Raw genomic sequence first — 26280 nt, forward strand, 5'->3', positions numbered from 1 at the left:
GCTTGCGAAGAGGACTAGGCTGTAGAGGAAATATAAGAGAAACCGTGTGCCAAATGGACTAAATTGTAGGGGAAATGTCTTGTAGATCCAGCGTGCCAAGCGAACTAGACTGAAGAGGAATAACTGTGTAGAGCTAGCATACCAAAAACACAAGAAAGTTGGGGAAATACCGTGCAGAGCCAGCATGCCAAGAGGACTAGACAGTGAGGGAAATATAAGAGGCTCATGGTTATTCTGTGTCTAATGTATGTTTATGTCTATCTAAACCATTACAGTCAACGTAGTTCTGATACTGGTGCGTACACTCTCTATAGCTGAAAGAAGCAGGACCTGACTGGGTGAGCAGAGCAGCCTCTAGCCCCTCCCTCCATGGCATGGCCATACCCACAGTGTGGCCCCCAGGGGAATCCCCACAGAGGTACAGTGGGTATTTAACCCAGAGAAGAGAGGTATCCTGACCTATGTGGGTCTGTGTGGCGCTGTATTACTCCATACCTTCTACACATCAGGGGAATGAGGCTCTCTCCGTCTCCTGCTCTGGATCCAAGTCTGGCTGGTAGTCTGGTTCTACTACATCTAGCTGTGGTGGCTGGTGGACTTGCCTTGCTCTCATCTGCCTCTGTCTCTGCCTCTGCCTCTGGGCTGGAGTCTATCAGATGCAGGCTCCAAGGCACCCCTCGTCCTCCGGCGTTCTCCCAGGACGGGGACTTTGTCATCGGGGGTGTTTTCTCCATCCACAATTACATGCACACTGTGGATCACAGCTACACCAGCCTGCCTGAGCCCCTGCAGTGCACAGGAAGGTCAGTGAGCGCAAGAGGGAGCAGGGGACAGGACTGTGGCTGTGTGGGGAGACAGATAAATTGTGTTTTAAAGACAGATGAACAGTGTGTTAAAGATAGAGAAACAGTGTGTTTAAAAACCGGTGAACAGTGTTTTAAAGACAGATAACCAGTGTTTTTAAGACAGATAAACAGTGTGTTTGTATCTGAGAGATTAGATAAAGCCTACTGTTACAAAGTGTCACATTTTCAAATGAAGGCTATTGTCAGAACTTCCCTAGAAGTTGGCTCCCCTGCTTGTTTGGGCGGTGCTCGGTGGGCGTGTCACCATCCTACTAGCCCGCCACCGATCCCTTTTTCATTTGTCTGTTAGTTTTGTCTTATTAGTTTCACCTGTGTTTCTGTTGTTTGGTTTGATGAGCTTCCCTATATTTATTAGGTGGACCCGCCCTTGTTTTCTGCGAGATTGTCCTTATGTTAAGTGTATTTTAGGTGGATCTATTTTCTTAACTTGGCACCCTGTGTTTTTTGGGTTGTCACGTTGTATGTCCGCGCCCTGTATTGCTGGGCTTATCATTTTGTGTGCTGAAGTAAATAGCACTTTACCCCAGTGGAACTCTCTGCGTCTGATTCCTTCACCCACCTCGTCCCCGTGACAGCTATACTACAATGTCCTCAATTACAGTTATCAAATGGGTAGGCATGTAGAGAGTGTGAAAATATGGCTAGATATGAAGATGTTTGTCCTCGTATAACCATATATTCTATCGGCTAATTTACCGTTTAGTCAAGTGGTGCTCACTCACCTATCTTCTATTTACAGTTTGGATACTCGTGAGTTGCGCTTCTCGCGCGCCATGGTCTTCGCAGTTGAGGAGATAAACAACAGTTCAGACCTTCTACCGGGTGTCACGCTTGGTTATCAAGTATACGACTCGTGCACCTCGGTCCCCATGGCCATGAATGTGGCCTTCCAACTGGCTAATGGCCTGGACCCCATGTTTGATACCGGAGAACAGTGCTCGGGGTCGGCTACAGTGACAGCTATCGTGGGCGAGTCTGGCTCCACGCCAACCATCAGCATGTTGCGCATCATCGGCCCTTTCGGCATTCCTCAGGTAAACTAATGTGGACAGAAATAATTCAGCTTCTTTTAAACTTGATGTATTCCTACTTTATATTCTCCTCTCTTTCAGGAATGAGTTCTACTTTTATTAATTTACCGTATTTCAACCGTATTCTCCTCTCTTTCAGGAATATACATTTCTGTGTGAAATTATGTGGAGAAATGCATTTGAACATAGACTGAGGACAATGAGTCTGGAGAATATCTTGCGGCATTAGAACATGATCTGAGGACTACCTTTCATAGGCGAGGTTGTTATGGGAGACCAGGGATTAGTGTCACACCTTTTACTCATGTTGTTCACAGCACCAGTATGTCTTATAATACTATTACCAATATGAATAGAACAACAAAGATAGAAACGGGCAGAAATATGTATCCTTTTCAATCTGGCCCAATGAAAGACAATACATTGGCTTATTATCATTAATGTCTCCCTCATACCAAACCTCTAAAGAAAAAAGCAGAAAGTAGCCAATAACTGAGACTCGGTTGGCCGACATGATGTTCTTTCTCATGTTTTCGACTGTCTGTTTTTACCAAGGTGAGCCACTTTTCCACCTGTGCGTGTCTGAGTGATAAGAAACAGTATCCAACCTTCTTCAGAACCATCCCCAGTGATCAGTTCCAGGCTGCTGCTCTGGCCCACCTCATCAGGCACTTCGGCTGGACCTGGATTGGGGCGGTCCGTTCCGACTCTGACTACGGGAATAACGGGATGGCTGCTTTCCTGCAGGCAGCACAAGAGGAGGGTATCTGTGTGGAGTATTCTGAAGCCTTCTCCCGTACCAACCCACTCAGCAGAGTGCAACGGGTGGCTGACGTGATCCGCAGGTGATCCATGATTAGTTGTGAAATTTTCATTCACACAAATACAAGACCATATTTATAAAGCATACTATTGTTATTAATTCCTCTATTTTTTCCCAACAGTGATCTGTGAAACCAACATGATTTGCATATCTTAAGCATGTCAGAGGTGTTGATTAAAACTAATGTTCATGTTCACTTCACTGAGACATTGCAGTAAATGACAAACATGACCAGCATATTAAGCATATGATATAATCATGTTCCCCAGCTCCACAGCCCAGGTGGTGGTTGCATTCACAGCCATTGGGGAAATGAGGATCCTGCTGGAGGAGATGGAACGCCTGCCCTCTCCGCCCCGCCAGTGGATCGGGACTGAGTCCTGGGTCACTGACCCAGATATGCTGCGCTTCGGTCTGTGTGCCGGGGCCATCGGATTTGGAATCCAACGCTCTGTCATCCCCGGTCTTAGGGACTTCCTCCTGGACCTCTCCCCACAGAAGGTGTCCAACTCTCCCCTGCTCACTGAGTTCTGGGAGGGAGCCTTTGGCTGTAGGCTGGGGACAGGTATCTATCTATCTATCGATCAATCTCTCCATCTATCTATCTATCTATCTATCTATCTATCTATCTGTCTATCTGTCTATCTATCTGTCTATCTGTCTATCTATCTATCTATCTGTCTGTCTGTCTGTCTGTCTGTCTGTCTGTCTGTCTGTCTGTCTGTCTGTCTGTCTGTCTGTCTGTCTGTCTGTCTGTCTGTCTGTCTGTAGGGACCTCTACAGGTGTTGGGGTTGTGGAGAAGGTGTGTGATGGCGGTGAGGATATACAGCAGCTACAGACCCCCTACACAGATACATCCCAGCTGCGTGTCACTAACATGGTGTACAAAGCTGTTTATGCCATAGCACACGCCATCCACAGCATCGTTTGTGAAGAGAGAGAAAACTCCACTGTGAACTGTGACAATAACCTCCATGTGAAGCCAACACAGGTGAATGACAAGACAATAGTATAATGTTCTGATATATATGTTTATTTAGACTAAGTGTATGAAGACCAAGGAGTTCTCATTATACTTTACAACTTGTTCTGAAGTACTGCATCTGATAAATATATGAGGTGAATTAATGTTCTGTTTCTCTCCCTCACTCCATCTCTCTCATCCCTTCTGACCATCTCTCTTCTCACCTCTCCATCTCTCCCGTCCCCTCTCTCCATTGCCCTTCCAACCCCGAGGTCCTGGAGAGATTGAGGAGGGTGAACTTCTCTCGTAACGGGTACCAGGTGTCTTTCGATGCCAACGGGGACCCAGTGGCCACCTATGAGCTGGTCAACTGGCAGAGACGGGAGAGTGGGAAGATGGAGTTTGTGACAGTGGGGCTCTATGATGGGTCTCTGCCTCCTGACCAGAGGTTTGACATTGAGAGGGAAATCACCTGGGTAAAGAACAGTACACAAGTACCTGTGTCAGTGTGCAGTGAGAGCTGTCCCCCAGGCACTCGTAAGGCTATACAGAAAGGAAAGCCTGTATGCTGTTATGACTGTATCCAATGTGCAGAGGGAGAGATCAGTAATAACACAGGTAGGACTATAGGATCAGTTGTGTAGTAATTTCTATCACGGTTTACTAAGTATTGGTTTATTCATATTACCAGCACTACAAAGGTAGTGTCTGTCAATCATGTTCCTGTTCTTATTATCTTATGTAAGCTGCACATTAATTCAACATTCTTTATTGTAAACTGACAAAGTGCAGCATTGTGGGACATGTATTTGTAAAAAATTAGACCTGAATCTATTATTATTAACATTTGATGTCTGTTGTTTTGTCCTGGTCAGATTCTTCAGACTGTCTGATCTGTCCCGAGGAGTACTGGCCCAACGCTGAGAGAGACCGCTGTATCCTTAAGCCTGTGGAGTTCCTGTCCTTCCACGAGGTCCTCGGAATCATCCTGACTGCCTGCTCTGTGGGCGGGGCTTGTCTGGCCATCGCCACGGCAACTGTCTTCTACCACCATCGAACTTCGGCCATCGTCAGGGCCAACAACTCTGAGCTGAGCTTCCTGCTGCTCTTCTCCTTGACTCTGTGTTTTCTGTGTTCTCTTACTTTCATTGGCCGGCCCTCTGACTGGTCCTGTATGCTGCGTCACACAGCGTTTGGGATCACCTTCGTTCTCTGCATCTCTTGTGTTCTGGGGAAAACAATAGTGGTGTTGATGGCCTTCAGGGCTACACTTCCAGGCAGTAATGTCATGAAATGGTTTGGTCCTCCACAGCAGAGATTGACTGTAGTGTCCTTCACATTTGTCCAGGCTATGATATGCACTCTGTGGTTGGTCCTGTCCCCTCCCTTCCCCATTAAAAACCTCACTACCTACAAGGAAAAGATCATTCTAGAGTGTGATGTGGGTTCAGCTATTGGTTTCTGGGCTGTGTTGGGCTATATTGGACTCCTGGCTCTCTTGTGCTTTGTGCTGGCTTTTCTGGCTCGGAAGCTGCCTGATAACTTCAATGAGGCCAAATTCATCACCTTCAGCATGCTCATATTCTGTGCAGTCTGGATCACCTTTATCCCAGCTTATGTCAGCTCTCCTGGGAAGTTCACTGTAGCTGTGGAGATCTTTGCCATCATCACCTCTAGCTTTGGGTTGTTCTTTCTATTATTTGTTCCTAAATGCTTTATTATTCTGTTCAGGCCGGAGAAGAACACCAAGAAACACCTTATGGAGAAGACATCCAATGATAAACGTTATTAAGAAATGATTGAGGGGAACAAACATTGTAACAATCAGTTATATGGTTTATCATACAGTTAGGGAGGACTACTTTGACAGAGATGAACAACAATTTAGCAGATAATCATTGGTAACATTGTAACTGGTAACATGACACAGGTTCACATAAGATATTCCAATGTTATGAGAGATTGTTCAAATCTAGAGTGTTAAAATCGAATTAGACCTGCTAAATGATGTGATTAGCAGTAGCCTACAGAGCGGAACTACTTCCATGTTGTTGGAGAAAAGCTATATTCATATTTGAATTGATATAACATTGAAGTGCATGTGTTCAAATGCTATTGTAATTTATCATATATTATAATAATATAATAAACATTTTCAGATACATTTGAAGTCGGAAGTTTACATACACTTAGGTTGGAGTCATTAAAACTAATTTTTCAACCACTCCACACATTTCTTGTTAACAAACAACAATATTATAGTTTTGACAAGTATTTTAGGACATCTACTTTGTGCATGACACAAGTAATTTTTCCAACAATTCTTTACACACAGATTATTTCACTTATAATTCACTGTATCACAATTCTAATGGGTCAGAAGTTTTCATACACTAAGTTGACTGTGCCTTTAAATAGCTTGGGAAATTCCAGAAAATTATTTCATGGCTTTAGAAGCTTCTGATAGGCTGATTAACATGATTTGATTCAATTGGAGGTGTACCTGTGGATGTATTTCAAGGCCTACCTTCAAACTCAGTGTCTCACATCATGGGACAATCTAATGAAATCAGCCAAGACCTCAGAAAAATAATTGTCGACCTCCACAAGTCTGGTTCATCCTTAGGAGCAATTTCCAAACGCCTGAAGGTACAAGTCCTATATTGACATAACCTGTAAGGATGCTCAGCAAGGAAGATGCTGGAGGAAACAGGTACGAAAGTATTTATATCCACAGTAAAACGAGTCCTATATTGACATAACCTGTAAGGATGCTCAGCAAGGAAGATGCTGGAGGAAACAGGTACGAAAGTATTTATATCCACAGTAAAACGAGTCCTATATTGACATAACCTGTAAGGATGCTCAGCAAGGAAGATGCTGGAGGAAACAGGTACGAAAGTATTTATATCCACAGTAAAACGAGTCCTATATTGACATAACCTGTAAGGATGCTCAGCAAGGAAGATGCTGGAGGAAACAGGTACGAAAGTATTTATATCCACAGTAAAACGAGTCCTATATTGACATAACCTGTAAGGATGCTCAGCAAGGAAGATGCTGGAGGAAACAGGTACGAAAGTATTTATATCCACAGTAAAACGAGTCCTATATTGACATAACCTGTAAGGATGCTCAGCAAGGAAGATGCTGGAGGAAACAGGTACGAAAGTATTTATATCCACAGTAAAACGAGTCCTATATTGACATAACCTGAAAGGCCGCTCAGCAAGGAAGATGCTGGAGGAAACAGGTACGAAAGTATTTATATCCACAGTAAAACGAGTCCTATATTGACATAACCTGAAAGGCCGCTCAGCAAGGAAGAAGCCACTGCTCCAAAACCGCCATAAAAATACCAGACTACGGTTTGCAACTGCACACGGGGACAAACATCATTATGTTTGGAGGAGAAAGGGGGGTGGACTTGCAAGCCGAAGAACACCATCCCAACCATGAAGCACAGGGATGGCAGCATCATGTTGTGGTGTTGCATTGCTGCAGGAGGGACTGGTGCATTTCACAAATTAGATGGCATCACGAGGAGAGGAAATTATGTGGATATATTGAGAAACATCTCAAGACATCAGTCACATAGTTAAAGCTTGGTCGGATATGGGTCTTCCAAAGTCAAGGTATTGGAGTGGCCACCACAAAGCCCTGACCTCAATGCAATCAAACATCTGTTGGCAGAATTGAAAAAGCGTGTGCGAGCAAGGAGGCCTACTAACCTGACTCAGTTACACCAGCTCTGTCAGGAGGAATGGACCAAAATTCACCCAACTTATTGGGAAGGCTTGTGGAAAGCTTCCCAAAATGTTTGACGCAAGTTAAACAATTTAAGGCAATGCTACAACTTCTGACCCACTGGGAATGTGACGAAAGAAAAAAAGCTGAAAGAAATAATTTTCTCTGCTATTATTCTGACTTTTTACATTCTTAAAATAAATTGGTGATCCTATCTGACCTAAGACAGGGAATTTTTACTTATATTAAATGTCAGGAATTATGAAAAACTGAGTTTAAATATATTTTGCTAAAATTCCAACTTCACTGTAAGTGAGGCAACGTGCCAAGAGGACTCGACTGTAGGGGAAATATAAGAGAGGAAGCGTACCAAGAGGACTAGACTTTAGAATAAATACTGTGTGCTGCCAGCGTGCCAAGAGGACGAGGCTGTAGAGGAAACATAAGTGTGGCAAAATGCAAAGCAGTCTTGGCTGAAGGGGAATTACTGTGTTGAGCCAGAACAAGAGGACTTGACTGTTGGAAATTTCTGAGAGTCAGCATCCCAAGAGGACTATAACTGTAGGGGAAATAAAAGAGAGCAAGCTTGCCAGGAAGACTACACTGTAGGGGAAACACCGTGAAGAGCCAGCTTGCGAAGGAGACTAGACTGTAGAGGACATACTGTGTAGTGCAAATGGACATAAAGTCGAGACCCAAGGGACAAATTCTGAATATTATTTTTTTTTTCTAAAATACATCTCCCTCTACAAAATTGCTTTCCGGACTGTTTTTTCGAAAAAATACAAACAATTGTCAGTAATGCATATATAGCAACCATATGAACATAACGTTGTCTTTTTTATTGTTTGTCCATAAGGCCTGTTTTTTCCATTTGCAATATATGACGACAGGAAGTCAAAAGTCAGTGAAGCATGGCTAAATGTTATAAGAAATATCCAAATGCCATACATAAGAATTGAAAGTACCAAATCCGGACAAACAAAATGATCACAGATAACACAAAAAAATACAGCAACAAATTACATTTACACATAGGTTATTCCCCTAACAGCACAAGAACTTGCATTACCAAAAACAGTTACAAGCAATACAAAAATAAAAATGCTCCAATGAATATTTAAAATGGGCATGGGCGACAAGAGTCTCAAGTTGAAGTTTAGTCTGCAGGCTATTCCATAGGCAAGGAGCATAACAGGAAAAGACAGCGATAACCAACTCTGGAAATCGCATGGGCCTCAAGTGTAATCCATGCTTGAGACCTGGTTTTAGGAATTATAATTCTACTATTGTGGAGTGATGATAAATAAGAAGGTAGCTTATTCAGAAGTGCTTTATAGACAAACACAAGAGCATGTTGTTCTCGTCTCATGGACAGCGAAGTTCAACCCACATGTTGATATAAAACACAGTGGTGAGTTCTGTAGCTTGCACCCGTAATAAACCTAAGTTTGCAATGATAAGTAGCATCCAGCGATTTAAGTGTTGATGCCATAGCATCAAATGTCATAGCATCAACACTTAAATGATCATATGATTATAGGAAGTCAGTTTACGAACCAAAAAGTCAGAGAACCATGTCCAAATGGCATAAGAAATGTCCAAATGCCATACATAAGAATTGAAAGTACCAAATCAGGATGCCATATATGATCATAGGAAGTCGGTTTCTGAACCCAAAAGTCAGTGAACCATGACCAAATGGCATTTATACTGCCCAAATCATATATATCCCTATGTTAATAAAAAAGTGCTTTCTGGACTGTTTTTCGAAATTCTTTAGAATTCTGTGTCAATTACACATGTATAAGAACTGTATCAATATATTTTAGTCATATTTTATAATCATTTTATTTATTTTTTACTTGTGCATAAGGCATATGTTTTGTCCATTTGCAATATGATTTCATAGGAAGTCAAAAGTCAAAGTCAAAAGTCACTTTTCTTTGGCCAAATGTCATAAGAAATGTCCAAATGCAATATGAAAGATTTGAAAATGCCAAATCAGTATGTTATGTCCAATTACCATGTACCATCACGAATTTGTCATGCTCAAAAATCCTGCAGAAATGCAAAATTGACTGGCCTGATGAACACAGGATGGCCGGGCAGTGATAGTTGTTCCTTTCCATTGCTCGTTGTGTTGATTTCATCATTTCCATTTGGTGAAGTTTTTTTCACTGTTAAATCATATTGCAAATGCACATGCATTTGCAATATGTTTCAATGGGCATTTACCATCACAAATTTGTCATGCTCAAAAATCCTGCAGAAATGCAAAATTGACTGGCCTGATGAACACAGGATTGCCGGGCAGTGATAGTTGTTCCTTTCCATCGCTCGATGTGTTGATTTCATCATGTCCATTTGGTGATGTGTTTTTCACTGTTGAATCATATTGCAAATGCACGGTCAAGGTTAGGCTTGCACAGATCGGGAGGACCTCAGGAACATACCTGAGATCGAATTGTGCTTCTCACCCTAACGGTTCTCTCACTGTCACCCAAAAGCAAGTGACATTTAGGGCCAGGCATCATTTTGGGCCTACTTTTTTCACGGTCGCTGCACTCAGACCGAGCTACGGTCAAGCGGGGCATCTCGTTGAACTCGGCACGGCCTAGAGAATATGGAAATGCCATTGCAGGCTCTGTGTGTCTTAAAACACCGCACTTTGTCACTCCATCCTTGCTGTGTGTGTGTGTGTGTGAGAGAGAGAGATTTTCAATGACATCTGTTGGGAGAAATTACTGACAGTAATTACAGTTCATGGGGGTTGCCTAATCACACATATGTAGTTTTGAAAAGATCTGACCTTGTTAACCCTTCGAAACAGCACCTATGACACCATTTTAAGGCACTTCCGGTTTACACAGGAAGCTGAAAGTGAACACATATCCTCCTTGGGGTAGACAATTATAGAATTTTTTAAGTCTTTATGTTAACATCTTGCGTCGAGCAATCACGGATCCGGGATCCTATTTATAGCCTCAAGCTCATTAGCATAACGCAAAGTTAACTATTCATGAAAATCGCAAATGAAATGAAATAAATATATTTGCTCTCAAGCTTAGGCTTTTGTTAACAACACTGTCATCTCAGATTTTCAAAATATGCTTTTCAACCATAGCTAAACAAGCATTTGTGTAAGAGTATTGATAGCTAGCATAGCTATAAGCCTAGAATTCAGCCAGCAACATTTTCACAAAAACAAGAAAATCATTCAAATAAAATCATTTACCTTTGAAGAACTTCGAACGTTTTCAATGAGGAGACTCTAAGTTACATAGCAAATGTTCAGTTTTTCCTGAAAGATTCTTTGTGTAGGAGAAATCGCTCCGTTTTGTACATCACGTTTGGGTACCAAAAAAAAACGAAAATTCAGTCATCAAAGCGGCGAACTGTTTTCCAAATTAACTCCATAATATCGACTGAAACATGACAAACGCTGTTTAGAATCCCCAAGGTGTTTTTCACATATCTCTTCATTGATATGTCGTTCGTGAATGTCTACTTTCTCCTGTGAATCGCTTGGAAAAAGATGTGTAGTTGAAGATGACGCACCAATTTCGACGGAGGACACCGGGCGGACACCTGGCAAATGTATTCTCTTATGGTCAATCTTCCAATGATATGCCTACAAATACGTCACAATGCTGCAGACACCTTGGGGAAACGATAGATTGAGCAGGCTCATTCCTTGCGCATTCACCGCCATATAAGGAGACAATGAAAAACAAATCCTGCTCATTTCCTGTTTGAAGTTTCATCTTGGTTTCGCCTGTAGCATCAGTTCTGGGGCACTCATAGACAATATCTTTGCAGTTTTGGAAATGTCAGTGTTCTCTTTCCAAAGCCTAAGCTGTCAATTATATGCATAGTCGAGCATCTTTTTGTGACAAAATATTGTGCTTAAAAAGGGCACTTTTTTATCCAATAATGAAATAGCGCCCCCATAGATGTAACAGGTTAAGAACTGACTTATTTCCGGAGGGTTTAGTGAGTGTGTGTTATTTCAGAAAATCACAGAAATCTCGCAGAGCTCCGAAGCACACTTTAAAAAGAACACGCTGCAACTGGATCTGTAACTGTTTAAAAAAAATATATATATATATATATTTTTGAACATCACCAATTTGACATTGTACGATTTCTCTTAAATTACGATAGATAAATGGCTGGTTCTTTTTTTATTGACACCGGAGGTTCCTTTACATACCTTAAGGGAACTTTTTGACAATCACCGTATGGTTAGTGAGAAAGTCCCTATTGGAACTGTACGGTCCCTTACTAGACGTCCGAAAACATTTTTAAAATTCGGGGACGGCGTCGGGCCGAGCGGCAGGGCCAGACCTACCGGGAAGTCATCAAATGAACTTTGTCGGACATTCGGTTTTCGTTTTATAAAATAATCAAATTTTGGTCCATTTTTCCGCTATGCCGGAAGATCCCACAAGAGGGCATAAGCAATCATATTGCTATTGGACAAAACATCCCGAATCACGACGTGCCATATCTCGAAAACTGAAAATATTTCGATGCCGAAACTTGGTGAGAGTAGGTTTGGCATAATGGGCAGATGGCCCCGAACAAGATGGCGTCTAGGCCTCAACGGTTTTTGAGTTATGGCCATATTTCTGGGATTAAAGGTCCAAAATGAAAATAGAGAAATGATTTTTTCACTTCACGTCAAAGTCAAGGAGCCTCCGGTGTCAATAAAAAATAAATCAGCCATTTATCTATCGTCATTTAAGAGAAATCGTACGATGACCAGATTGTGATGTTCAGATATAGGTGGGGTTTTTTTTCAACGGTTACAGATCCAGTTGCAGGGTGTTCATACGAATATTTTTAAAGTGTGCTGCGGAGCTCTGCGACATTTCTGTGATTTTCTATGATTTTCTGAAATAACACACACTCACTAAACCCTCCGTAAATAACTCAGTTCTTAACGTAAAGACTTAAAACTCAGGATTCTGTAAAGGCATACCCCAATGAGGATATGAGTTTATTTATAGCTTCCTGTGCCAACAGGAAGTGCCTTAAATGGTGTCATAGTGGCTGTATCCAAGGGTTAAAAAGGTCAGATCTTTTCAAAACTTCATATGTGATTAGGCAACCCTCCTGAACTGTAAAATCACTCATTTCTCCCAACATATGTCAAAGAAAAGCTCTCACACACACACACAGCAAGGATGGAGTGACAAAGCGCGGTGTTTAAAGACACAGAGAGCAGGCAATGGCATAAACATAATCCCAAGGCCGTGCCGAGTTCAACGAGATATCCCGCTTGACCGTAGCTCGCTCGGTCTAAGCGCAGCGACCATGAGGAAAATAGGCCCACAATGAAGCCTGCACCACAATGTCATTTGATTTTGGGTGACAGCGGCGGAACCGTTAGGTTTAGAAAGACAATTCAACCACAGGAATGTTCCTAAGGTCCTCCCGATCTGTGCAAGCCTAACCTTGACTGTGTGGCACTAACCTTTCACAGTTAAAAGAAGGTGTTTACATAAAAACAGTGTGCATTGACTTCTCTCCCCATAGGAATACATTGCCTGCTCCCCTAAATACAACCTGGGGTCTTTATGGGTTATGAATGCTGTATGAACCTGTCTTTTATGACATTCCATCAGACCACTATGAGGTCTACCTGTGTCGATTCTAAGCTTCCTGGAGCAACCGGAAGTGGTTAAATTGACCCAAAAGGTATTTGGATGTACATCACCTCCAAAGGTGGAAATGACTCTGCATTATTCAACCCTGTGTAGATCAGTCAATTCTCAACTTAAAGACTTAAAACTCAGGATTCCTTAGGTTTCTATGTCAATCAAGACATGTGTGTATGTATAGCTTCCTGTGCCAACCGGATGTGCCATAATTGGTGTCTCAGGAGCTGTTTGGAAGGGTTAAAAAAATCAGATCTGTCCAAAACTTCATATGTGTGATTAGGCAACCCCCATGAACTGTAAATCAGTCATTTCTCCCAACAGATGTCAAAGAAAAGCTCTCACACACACACACAGCAAGGATGGAGTGACAAAGCGCTGTGTTTAAAGACACAGAGAGCAGGCAATGGCATAAACATAATCCCAAGGCCGTGCCGAGTTCAACGAGATATCCCGCTTGACCGTAGCTCGCTCGGTCTAAGCGCAGCGACAATGAGAAAAATAGGCCCACAATGAAGCCTGCACCACAATGTCATTTGATTTTGGGTGACAGCGGCGGAACCGTTAGGTTTAGAAAGACAATTCAACCACAGGAATGTTCCTAAGGTCCTCCCGATCTGTGCAAGCCTAACCTTTACTGTGTGGCATTAACCTTTCACAGTTAAAAGAAGGTGTTTACATAAAAACAGTGTGCATTGACTTCTCTCCCCATAGGAATACATTGCCTGCTCCCCTAAATACAACCTGGGGTCTTTATGGGTTATGAATGCTGTATGAACCTGTCTTCTATGACATTCCATCAGACCACTATGAGGTCTACCTGTGTCGATTCTAAGCTTCCTGGAGCAACCGGAAGTGGTTAAATTGACCCAAAAGGTATTTGGATGTACATCACCTCCAAAGGTGGAAATGACTCTGCATTATTCAACCCTGTGTAGATCAGTCAATTCTCAACTTAAATACTTAAAACTCAGGATTCCGTAGGTTTCTATGTCACTCAAGACATGTGTGTATTTATAGCTTCCTGTGCCAACCGGAAGTGCCATAATTGGTGTCTCAGGGGCTGTTTGGAAGGGTTAAAAAAATCAGATCTGTCCAAAACTTCATATGTGTGATTAGACAACCCCCATGAACTGTAAATCAGTCATTTTTCCCATAAAAATTCAAAGTAAAAATAAATCACACAGATACACAAATTGGATGGAGGGACCAATTGGGGTGTGTAGAGACTGACACTGCCTCCAATAGTTAGCTTTGTTCGAGCTAAAAAAGAACCGTCAGACCTAGAGTTCCGAAACTTTAGAATCCTGTTCTAGACCTCAGGTAGATAGTGCGTGGTGAGTTACGGCGCTCGGACCGAGTTACGGTTCTTGGACCGAGAAACAGCGTCGAACATTTGCAATGACTTCAATTCATTTTGACCATTACGAAAATGGCGACATTTAGAAAAGTCTCAGAGACACAAGACTAGGTGCATTGAAACCGGCTCGGCCCATAGACACGGACCCCAACGTCTCTGTCCGATAGCTCATTCAAGAACCCCGTAGCAAGGCATGGAAAAAAGTGGATTTTCAGCACCAATTAGGCTTTTACTCGGACACCAAATGACCTATCGAGCCGAAACTCGGGATTCGGGGTCGCCTCACATAGGACTACACATAATGTCCGAACTGGCCCCGCAGCTAGAAAGTAACTATGTGTTTTATGTTTTTTTTATGTTTTGTACCGAAGGCCTTGTGAATTTTGGGCCAGCTCTGAAGTATGTTATACTTGGCTCCTAAACAAGTTGGGAAAAGTGGGTTTGGTGTCAGTTTGTATCAGTTTGGTGTCAGAATGATATCAAATTGACTGATGGACGGTGACTTGCAGGTGACTCTTGTCCATTAGCAATATGTTTAAGCGGTGAGGTACCATCACCAAAAGCGACATTCTGAAATCAACCCAAACGAGCAATGGAGAGGTACCAGTATCACTGCCCAGCCATCCTGAGTTCATCGGGCCAGTCAATTTGGCATTCCTGCATGATTTTTATAGCATGACAAATTGGTGATGGTGAATGCCCAGTTAACCATATGGCAAATGCACAGTGACTTTGAAAGAGTGAGAAACATCACCAAATGGACATTCTGGAATCAACACTAACAAGCGATGGAGAGGTACCAGAATCACTGCCAAGCCATCCCGAGTTCATCGGGCCAGTCAATTTGGCATTCCTGCACGAATTTTCAGTGACTTTGCAAAAGTGAGAAAACATTTGCAATATGTTTTAACAGTGAGGTACCATCACCAAAAGTGACATTCTGAAATCAACCCAAACGAGCGATGGAGAGGTACCAGAATCACTGCCCAGCCATCCCGAGTTCATCGGGCCAGTCAATTTGGCATTCCTGCATGATTTTTATAGCATGACAAATTGGTGATGGTGAATGTCCAGTTAACCATATGGCAAATGCACAGTGACTTTGAAAGTGTGAGAAAAATCACCAAATGGACATTCTGGAATCAACCCTAACGAGCGATGGAGAGGTACCAGAATCACTGCCAAGCCATCCCGAGTTCATCGGGCCAGTCAATTTGGCATCCCTGCGCGATTTTTATAGCATGACAAATTGGTGATGGTGACTGCCCAGTTAACCATATGGCAAATGCACAGTGACTTTGAAAGAGTGAGAAAAATCACCAAATGGACATTCTGGAATCAACCCTAACGAGCGATGGAGAGGTACCAGAATCACTGCCAAGCCATCCCGAGTTCATCGGGCCAGTCAATTTGGCATTCCTGCACAAATTTTCAGTGACTTTGCAAAAGTGAGAAAACATTTGCAATATGTTTTAACAGTGAGGTACCATCACCAAAAGTGACATTCTGAAATCAACCCAAACGAGCGATGGAGAGGTACCAGAATCACTGCCCAACCATCCCGAGTTCATCGGGCCAGTCAATTTGGCATTCCTGCATGATTTTTATAGCATGACAAATTGGTGATGGTGAATGCCCAGTTAACCATATGGCAAATGCACAGTGACTTTGCAAAAGTGAGACAACATTTGCAATATGTTTTAACAGTGAGGTACCATCACCAAAAGTGACATTCTGAAATCAACCCAAACGAGCGATGGAGAGGTACCAGAATCACTGCCCAACCATCCCGAGTTCATCGGTTCAGTCAATTTGGCATTTCTGCATGATTTTTATAGCATGACAAATTGGTAATGGTGACTGCCCAGTTAACCATATGGCAAATGCACAGTGACTTTGCAAAAGTGAGACAACATTTGCAATATGTTTTAACAGTGAGGTACCATCACCAAAAGTGACATTCTGAAATCAACCCAAACGAGCGATGGAGAGGTACCAGAACCACTGCCCAACCATCCCGAGTTCATCGGTTCAGTCAATTTGGCATTCCTGCATGATTTTTATAGCATGACAAATTGGTAATGGTGACTGCCCAGTTAACCATATGGCAAATGCACAGTGACTTTGCAAAAGTGAGACAACATTTGCAATATGTTTTAACAGTGAGGTACCATCACCAAAAGTGACATTCTGAAATCAACTCAAACGAGCGATGGAGAGGTACCAGAATCACTGCCCAGCCATCCCGAGGTCATCGGGCCAGTCAATTTGGCATTCCTGCATGATTTTTATGGCATGACAAATTGGTGATGGTGAATGCCCAGTTAACCATATGGCAAATGCACAGTGACTTTGATAGAGTGAGAAACATCACCCAATGGACATTCTGGAATCAACCCTAACGAGCAATGGAGAGGTACCAGAATCACTGCCAAGCCATCCCGAGTTCATCGGGCCAGTCTATTTGGCATTCCTGCACGAATTTTCAGTGACTTTGCAAAAGTGAGAAAACATTTGCAATATGTTTTAACAGTGAGGTACCATCACCAAAAGTGACATTCTGAAATCAACCCAAACGAGCGATGGAGAGGTACCAGAATCACTGCCCAACCATCCCGAGTTCATCGGGCCAGTCAATTTGGCATTCCTGCATGATTTTTATAGCATGACAAATTGGTGATGGTGAATGCCCAGTTAACCATATGGCAAATGCACAGTGACTTTGCAAAAGTGAGACAACATTTGCAATATGTTTTAACAGTGAGGTACCATCACCAAAAGTGACATTCTGAAATCAACCCAAACGAGTGATGGAGAGGTACCAGAATCACTGCCCAACCATCCCGAGTTCATCGGTTCAGTCAATTTGGCATTCCTGCATGATTTTTATAGCATGACAAATTGGTGATGGTGACTGCCCAGTTAACCATATGGCAAATGCACAGTGACTTTGCAAAAGTGAGAAAACATAAACAAATGGACATGATGAAATCAACACCACGAGTGATTGAAAGGAACAACAATCACTGCCCGGCCGTCCCGAGTTCATCAGGCCAGTCAATTTTGCATTTCTGAAGGATTTTTGAGCATGTCAAATTTCTTATGACATTTGGCCCCCACAAAACATATGCCTTATGCACAAGTAAAAAAAAAAAAACATTATGATAATAAAATATGACTAAAGTATGTTGATGCAGTTCTTATACGTGTGTAATTGACACAAAATTCGAAAAAATTTCGAAAAACGGTCCAGAAAGCACTTTTTTAGGGGTGTGTGAAGTTTTTTATGAAATTTTGCAATTATTGACTTTTGACTTCTGACTTCCTATGAAATCATATTGCAGATGGACAAAACACATGCAATAATGCGCAAGTAAAAAAAAAAAAAAATTATGATAATAAAATTGGACAAAAGTATATTCATACAGTTCTTACACATGTGTAATTGACAAAAAAAGCGAAAGAATTTCGAAAAACGGTCCAGAAAGCACTTTTTTAAGGGGTGATAAGTTTTTGACTAAAAATCCATTTTTTCAAAATTTGGCTTTTGGATGTTGACTTGGAGTCCAATATCAATATGAAAAACCACGGTGGAGCGCACACGCCACCTGTTGGATTTTTGAAGTGTTACAACTGGCAATAGCCATATGGCATTTGAAGTAAACTTTGCATGAATCAACGCCGATTTGGGTGGTATTGACCAATGTGTACATGGTTTGTCCTATGCCAATAATTTGCCATTCATTTTTGTCCACTACGGGGGTGAATTCCCTTACTTTGACGTGAAGCAGAAAAATGATTGCTCTATTTTCATTTTGGACCTTTAATCCCAGAAAAATGGCCATACCTCAAAAACCGTTGAGGCCTAGATGCCATCTTGTTCGGTGCCAACTGCCCATTATGCCAAACCTATGCTCACCAAGTTTCGGCTTCGAAATATTTTCCGTTTAGGAGATAAGGCCACGTCGTGATTCGTGATGTTTTGTACATTTGCAATATGATTCCATTCGCTCTCTTGTGGTTTCCCGGGACAGCGGAAAAATGACCAAAATTTGATTATTTTATAAAACGGAATGTCCGAGAGAGTTCGTTTGATGACTTCCTGGAAGATCAAGCCCTGCCGCACTGCCCGACGCCGTCCGCGAATTTTACAAACGTTTTCAGACGTCTAGTAAGGGACCGTACATTTGCAATGTGGTCTTTCTCACAAACCATATGGCAAATGTCAAAATGTTCCCTTAAGGTATGAAAGTTCAGTGATACTATCAAGAGAAGTGAGCAGTATCCTTTTTCATAAATCCCTCATTAAAAACATTGGAAATGTACTGTCCATTTGCAATGTCTTTCAATAGGCATTTAACATCACAAATTTGACATGATCTAATATACAGCATAAATGCCCAATTTACTGGCCTGTTGAACTCGGGATGAAAATGCAATGATAGTGGTTACTCTCCATCGCTCGTTGGAGTTGATTTCAGTCTGTCAATTTGGTAATGGTTAATCACGGTTTAAACTTATTGCAAATGGACAAAGTCAGCCAGCAAGTCAAAGTCCATCAGTCAATAAGAATTCATTCTGACACCAAACTGATTCCTACTGACACCAAACCCACTTTGTCCAACTCGTTAGAAGCCAACTATCACATATTTCAGGTCAGGCCCATAATTCACAGCGCCTTCTGTTTAGACCACAATAAAAAACTTAACTTAAAAAAACTTAAAACACATAGTTACGTTTTGGCTGCAGGTCCAGTTCCAACACTATGTGTAGGCCGAGCTGAGGCGACACCGAATCCCGAGTTTCGGCTCGATAGGTCATTCGGAGCCCGAGCAGTGGCCTTAATTTCTGGGCATTGCTATGGGGTCCCTAAAAGAGCTATCGGACAGAAACTTTAGGGTCCATCTGTGGAGCCGGTTTTAATGCATCTAGACTTGTGACTCTGGGACTTTTTTAAATGTCATACTTTTTACGATGGTCAAAATGAATTGAAATCATTGCAAATGTACGAGGCTGTTTCTTAGCCTGAGAACTTTCTAGAGCCACATAACACACTGTGCACGATCAACTTAAGCTCTAGAACATGTATATAAAGTTTCAGAGTTCTAGGTCTGACGGTTCTTTGATAGTTCGAATGCAGGTAACTATTGCAGGCTCTTGTGTGTCTTTAAGCCACTCACTGTGTTACTCCCCATTGATTGTGTGTGTGTGTAATTTCAGAAAATCACAGAAAATCACAGAAATCACATAGAGCTCCGAATCTGTGTCTCAACGGATTCGTCTGAACACGCCACAACTGGATCTGTAACCTTTTTGGGAAAAATATTTATTGTAAATTATGAAAGATAAATGTCTGATTATTTTTTTCCAGACACCGTAGGTTCATGTACCTTGACATGAAGTGGTCAAATTGGTGCTCTATGACTGTTTTTGACTGTTAATTTCACTAGGGTAGGGGGCAGCATTTGGAATTTTGAATGAAAAGCGTGGTCAAATTAACCTGCCTGCTACTCAGGCCCAGAAGCTAGGATATGCAAATACAGTGGGGCAAAAAAAGTATTTAGTCAGCCACCAATTGTGCAAGTTCTCCCACTTAAAAAGATGAGAGAAGCCTGTAATTTTCATCATAGGTACACTTCTGTCTAGGACTGGGTTTCCGCCAGCTGAACCCCCCCGCAACAGTCAGTGAAAGTGCATGGCGCCAAATTCAAAACAACAAAAATCTCATAATTAAATCAATTAATCAAGCATACAAGTATTTTACACCATTTTAAAGATACAATTCTCATTAATCCAGCCACAGTGTCAGATTTCAAAAAGGATTTATAGCAAAAGCACCACAAACGATTATGTTAGGTCACCACCAAGCCAGGACCTGACTGGGTGAGCAGAGCAGCCTCTAACCCCTCCCTCCATGGCATGGCCATACCCACAGTGTGGCCCCCAGAGGAATCCCCACAGAGGTACAGTGGGTATTTAACCCAGAGAAGAGAGGTATCCTGACCTATGTGGGTCTGTGTGGCGCTGTATTATGCCATACCTTCTACACATCAGGGGAATGAGGCTCTCTCCGGCTCCTGCTCTGCATCCAAGTCTGGCTGGTAGTCTGGTTCTACTACATCTAGCTGTGGTGGCTGGTGGGCTTGCCTTGCTCTCGTCTGCCTCTGTCTCTGCCTCTGGGCTGGAGTCTGTCAGATGCAGGCTCCAAGGCACCCCTCGTCCTCCGGCGTTCTCCCAGGACGGGGACTTTGTCATCGGGGGTGTTTTCTCCATCCACAACTACATGCACACTGTGGATCACAGCTACACCAGCCTGCCTGAGCCCCTGCAGTGCACAGGAAGGTCAGTGAGCGCAACAGGGAACAGGGGACAGGACTGTGGCTGTGTGGGGAGACAGATAAATTGTGTTTTAAAGACACTGAGACAGTGTTTAAAGACAGATAAACAGTGTGTTAAAGACAGAAACAGTGTGTTTAAAGACAGGTAAACAGCATTTTAAAGACAGAGAAACAGTGTGTTTAAAGACAGCTAAAAAGTGTTTTTAAGACAGATAAAAATTGTGTTTGTATCTGAGAGTCGGTAAAACCTACTCTTACGAAAGGTCACATTTTCAAAATGAAGGCTATACTACAATGTCCTCAATTACCGATATCAAAAGTGTTGGCATTTGTGTGGAAATTGGCTAGATATTATTAAGATGTTTGCCCTTGTATAACCATATATTCTATAGGCTAGTTTACCACTTTGTCAAGTGGTGCTCAATCATCTACCTTCTATTTACAGTTTGGATTCCCGTGAGTTGCGCTTCTCGCGCGCCATGGTCTTCGCAGTTGAGGAGATAAACAACAGTTCAGACCTTCTACCGGGTGTCACCCTTGGTTATCAAGTGCACGACTCCTGCTCCTCGGTCCCTATGGCTGTGAAAGTGGCATTCCAACTGGCTAACGGCCTGGACCCCATGTTTGATACCGGAGAACAGTGCTCGGGGTCGGCTACAGTGACAGCTATCGTGGGCGAGTCTGGCTCCACGCCAACCATCAGCATGTTGCGCGTCATCGGCCCTTTCGGGATTCCTCAGGTGAACTTCAATGGAAAGAAATTATTCAGCTTCTTTTAATTTACTGTATTCCTACTGTATATACTCCTCTCTTTCAGGAATGAGTTAAACTTTTAATTTACCTTATTCCTACCGTATATTCTCCTCTTTTTCAGGAAATAAATCCTCTTGCCCTGTATTCCAACTGTATTCCATTTCTGCGTGAAATTTTGTGTAGAAAGTTTGGAGAACTTCTGTAGGCATTAAAACATGATCTGAGGACTACCTTTCATAGGCGAGGTTGTTATGGGAGACCAGGGATTAGTGTCACACCTTTTACTCATGTTGTTCACAGCACCAGTATGTCTTATGATACTATTACCAATATGAATAGAACAACCAAGATAGAAAAGGGCAGAAATATGTATCCTTTTCAATCTGGCACAATGAAAAACAATACATTATTATTATTAAGGTCTCCCTAACATCATGCAACACAGCTAAACAAAAAATCAGGAAGTTGCCAATAACTAAAACTTGTTTGGCCGACATGATGATCTTTCTCATGTTTTCGACTGTCTGTTTTTACCTAGGTGAGCCACTTTTCCACCTGTGCGTGTCTGAGTGATAAGAAACAGTATCCAACCTTCTTCAGAACCATCCCCAGTGATCAGTTCCAGGCTGCTGCTCTGGCCCACCTCATCAGGCACTTCGGCTGGACCTGGATTGGGGCGGTCCGTTCCGACTCTGACTACGGGAATAACGGGATGGCTGCTTTCCTGCAGGCAGCACAAGAGGAGGGTATCTGTGTGGAGTATTCTGAAGCCTTCTACCGTACCAACCCACTCAGCAGAGTGCAACGGGTGGCTGACGTGATCCGCAGGTGATCCATGATTACTGGTGAACTTTTCATTCACACAAAAGCAAGACCATATTTATAAAAAATACTATTGTTTTTAATTTCTCTCTTTTACCAAAGCTGATCTGTGAGACCAACATGATTTGCGTATCTTAAGCATGTCAAAAGTGTTGATTAATGCTAATGTTCATGTTCACTTCACTGAGACATTCCAATGAATGACAAACATGACCAGCATATTAAGCATATGATATAATCATGTTCCCCAGCTCCACAGCCCAGGTGGTGGTTGCATTTGCAGCCATTGGGGACATGAGGATCCTGCTGAGTGAGTTGGACCGCCTGCCCTCTCCACCCCGCCAGTGGATCGGAAGTGAGACCTGGGTCACTGATCCAGATATGCTGCGTTTCGGCCTCTGTGCTGGGGCCATCGGATTTGGCATCCAACGCTCTGTCATCCCCGGCCTTAGGGACTTCCTCCTGGACCTCTCCCCACAGAAGGTGTCCAACTCTCCCCTGCTCACTGAGTTCTGGGAGGGAGCCTTTGGCTGTAGGCTGAGGACAGGTATCTATCTGTCTATCTATCTATCTATCTATCTATCTATCTATCTATCTGTCTGTCTGTCTGTCTGTCTGTCTGTATGTATGTCTGTCTATCGGTCTGTCTCTCTGTAGGGACCTCTACAGGTGTTGGGGTTGAGGAGAAGGTGTGTGATGGCAGTGAGGATATACAGCAGCTACAGACCCCCTACACAGATACATCCCAGCTGCGTGTCACTAACATGGTGTATAAAGCTGTTTATGCCATAGCACACGCCATCCATGGCATCGTTTGTGAAGAGAGAGAAAACTCCACTGTGAACTGTGACAAAAACCTCAATGTGAAGCCAACACAGGTGAATGACAAGACAATAGTATAATGTCCTGATATATATGCTTATTTAGACTAAGTGTATGAAGGACATTACGGCTGGTTATGAAGTAACACTTCTGATAAACATATGAGTTAAATGAATGTTCTGTTTCACTCTCTCCCACACTCCATCTCTCTCTTCCCCTCTATCCATCCATCTCTCCATCCCTCTTCCCCTCTCTCCATCTCTCTTCCCTTCTCTCCATCTCTCTTCCCCTCTCTCTCTCTCTCTCTCTCTCTCTCTCTCTCTCTCTCCCCTCCCCTCTCTCCCTTGCCCTTCGAAACACCAGGTCCTGGAGAGATTGAGGAGGGTGAACTTCTCTCGTAACGGGTACCAGGTGTCTTTCGATGCCAACGGAGACCCAGTGGCCACCTATGAGCTGGTCAACTGGCAGAGACGGGAGAGTGGGAAGATGGAGTTTGTGACAGTGGGGCGCTATGATGCATCCCTGCCTCCTGACCAGAGGCTTGACATGGAGAGGGAAATCACCTGGGTAAAGAACAGTACGCAAGTACCTGTGTCAGTGTGCAGTGAGAGCTGTCCCCCAGGCACTCGTAAGGCTGTACAGAAAGGAAAGCCTGTATGCTGTTATGACTGCATCCAATGTGCAGAAGGAGAGATCAGCAATAACACAGGTAGGACTATAGGAACAGTTGGCAAAAATATGAAGTAATTTCTATCCCGGTTTACTAAGTAGTGGTTTATTTATATTACCAGCACTACAAAGGTAGTGTCTGTCAATCATGTTCCTGTTCTTATTATCTCATTTAAGCTGCACATTAATTCAACATTCTTTATTGTAATCTGCAGAAGTGCAGCATTGTGGGACATGTATTTTCAAATAAATAAAACCTAATTCTATTAGTATTAACATTTGATGTCTGTTGTTTTGTCCTGGTCAGATTCTTCAGACTGTCTGATCTGTCCCGAGGAGTACTGGCCCAACGCTGAGAGAGACCGCTGTATCCTTAAGCCTGTGGAGTTCCTGTCCTTCCACGAGGTCCTCGGAATCATCCTGACTGTCTGCTCTATGGGCGGGGCTTGTCTGGCCATCGCCACGGCAACCGTCTTCTACCAGCACCGAACATCTGTCATCGTCAGGGCCAACAACTCTGAGCTGAGCTTCCTGCTGCTCTTCTCCTTGGCTCTGTGTTTTCTGTGTTCTCTTACTTTCATTGGCCGGCCCTCTGAGTGGTCCTGTATGCTGCGTCACACAGCGTTTGGCATCACCTTCGTTCTCTGCATCTCTTGTGTTCTGGGGAAAACAATAGTGGTGTTGATGGCCTTCAGGGCTACACTTCCAGCCAGTAATGTCATGAAATGGTTTGGTCCTCAACAGCAGAGATTGACTGTAGTGTCCTTCACGTTTGTCCAGGCTATGATATGCACTCTGTGGTTGGTCCTGTCCCCTCCCTTCCCCATTAAAAACCTCACTACCTACAAGGAAAAGATCATTCTAGAGTGTGATGTGGGTTCAGCTATTGGTTTCTGGGCTGTGTTGGGCTATATAGGACTCCTGGCTCTCTTGTGCTTTGTGCTGGCTTTTCTGGCTCGGAAGCTGCCTGATAACTTCAATGAGGCCAAATTCATCACCTTCAGCATGCTCATATTCTGTGCAGTCTGGATCACCTTTATCCCAGCTTATGTCAGCTCTCCTGGGAAGTTGACTGTAGCTGTGGAGATCTTTGCCATCATCACCTCTAGCTTTGGGTTGTTCTTTCTATTATTTGTTCCTAAATGCTTTATTATTCTGTTCCGGCCGGAGAAGAACACCAAGAAACACCTTATGGAGAAGACATCCAATGATATCCGTTATTAAGAAATGATTGAGTGGAAAAAACATTTTAACGTTCAGCTTTATGGTTTATCATACAGTTAGGGAGGACTACTCTGACAGAGATGACCAACGTTTTAGCAGGTGATCATTGGTAACATTGTAACTAGTAACATGACACAGGTTCACTTTAGATATTCCAATGTTTTGAGAGTTTGGTGAAATCTAGAGTGTTAAAATGATATTACTAATGCCCTAGTCGCCTTGTTCATTGATTTATCTAAAGCTTTTGACACTGTCAAGTATGCGATTCTTTTGGGTTAGCTGTCGTCAATAGGACTGGGATTGGATGCCTGGCGTTGGTTTCATGACTATATAAAGGATAGAAGTCAGGCTGTTAGAGTTGACAGCATCCAGTCAAAGCCATTGGAGTTGGTTAAAGGGGTCCCACAAGGTTCTATACTTGGTTCACTCTCTACATCATCAATATCGGTGATGAGATAAGAAAGTGTCAAATTCATTTATATGCTGATGACACTGTCATGTACTCTATCGCTTCAACGGCTGACCAAGCATTATCACTATTGGAGGCAGATTTTAAGATATTACAAGTGTATTTTATACAGCTGAAACTGGATTTAAATGCAAAGAAAACACATTTTATGATTTTAATTAAGGTTCAAAAAGTTGGTTGAAAATACACTTGCACTTACGAGCTTAGATGGTTCTCGAATGAATCAGGTCTCTGCATATAAATATGAATGGATGATAAACTCTTTTAAAATGCACATTGACAAACTTTGTAGACGGCTAAAAATCAAGCTCGGCTTCTATGGAAACAGGACATGCTTGTCCTGTACAAATAGAAGACAAATGATGCAAGCTACTTTTATGTCTGTTATTGATTATTGGGATATTATTTACCTGCATGCAACTGCATCAACACTGAAAGCTACCTTCTAATTTATCATCACTCATCAATATTAGAATGATATATCCTAAAACCAGGTCTCAAGCATGGACTACACTTGAGGCCCATGTGATTTCCACAGAGTTGGGTATGGCTGCCTTTTCCTAATACGCTCCTTGCCTATGGAATAGCCTGCAGACTAAACTTAAACTTGAGACTCTTGTCCCCCTTGATCATTTTAAATATTTATTGGAGCATTTTTATTTTTGAATTGCTTGTAACTGTTTCGGGAAAGACAAGTTATTGTGCTGTTAGTAGAATAACCTACG

At 42.6% G+C, this 26280-nt stretch overlaps 2 protein-coding genes across 2 annotated transcripts; both read left to right on the plus strand.

Annotated features, from left to right (window-relative positions):
- The first annotated feature begins 513 nt into the window (after nt 1-513).
- LOC135545334 (extracellular calcium-sensing receptor-like) lies at nt 514-5477 on the plus strand. Its single transcript, XM_064972950.1, has 7 exons — nt 514-803; nt 1606-1900; nt 2453-2742; nt 2990-3270; nt 3504-3712; nt 3958-4303; nt 4561-5477. The coding sequence occupies exons 1-7, from the start codon at nt 514-516 to the stop codon at nt 5475-5477; spliced, it is 2628 nt and encodes an 875-aa protein (XP_064829022.1).
- A 15117-nt stretch (nt 5478-20594) lies between these two features.
- On the plus strand, nt 20595-25086 carry LOC135545336 (extracellular calcium-sensing receptor-like). The gene is made up of 7 exons (XM_064972951.1): nt 20595-20800; nt 21242-21536; nt 22088-22377; nt 22623-22918; nt 23029-23249; nt 23557-23902; nt 24170-25086. The coding sequence occupies exons 1-7, from the start codon at nt 20742-20744 to the stop codon at nt 25084-25086; spliced, it is 2424 nt and encodes an 807-aa protein (XP_064829023.1). The 5' UTR covers nt 20595-20741.
- The last annotated feature ends 1194 nt before the right edge of the window (nt 25087-26280 follow it).

This window comes from Oncorhynchus masou, chromosome 9 (genome assembly GCF_036934945.1).
Source record: "Oncorhynchus masou masou isolate Uvic2021 chromosome 9, UVic_Omas_1.1, whole genome shotgun sequence".
In the NCBI taxonomy this organism is placed as follows: Eukaryota; Metazoa; Chordata; class Actinopteri; order Salmoniformes; family Salmonidae; genus Oncorhynchus; species Oncorhynchus masou.

Coding starts and splice junctions, on each gene's coding strand:
- LOC135545334 (XM_064972950.1), top strand. CDS start 514: ATGAGGCTCTCTCCGTCTCCTGCTCTGGATCCAAGTCTGGCTGGTAGT. Junction 804..1,605: donor CCCCTGCAGTGCACAGGAAG/GTCAGTGAGCGC, acceptor TTCTATTTACAG/TTTGGATACTCGTGAGTTGC. Junction 1,901..2,452: donor GCCCTTTCGGCATTCCTCAG/GTAAACTAATGT, acceptor GTTTTTACCAAG/GTGAGCCACTTTTCCACCTG.
- LOC135545336 (XM_064972951.1), top strand. CDS start 20,742: ATGCACACTGTGGATCACAGCTACACCAGCCTGCCTGAGCCCCTGCAG. Junction 20,801..21,241: donor CCCCTGCAGTGCACAGGAAG/GTCAGTGAGCGC, acceptor TTCTATTTACAG/TTTGGATTCCCGTGAGTTGC. Junction 22,919..23,028: donor TGGCTGTAGGCTGAGGACAG/GTATCTATCTGT, acceptor GTCTCTCTGTAG/GGACCTCTACAGGTGTTGGG.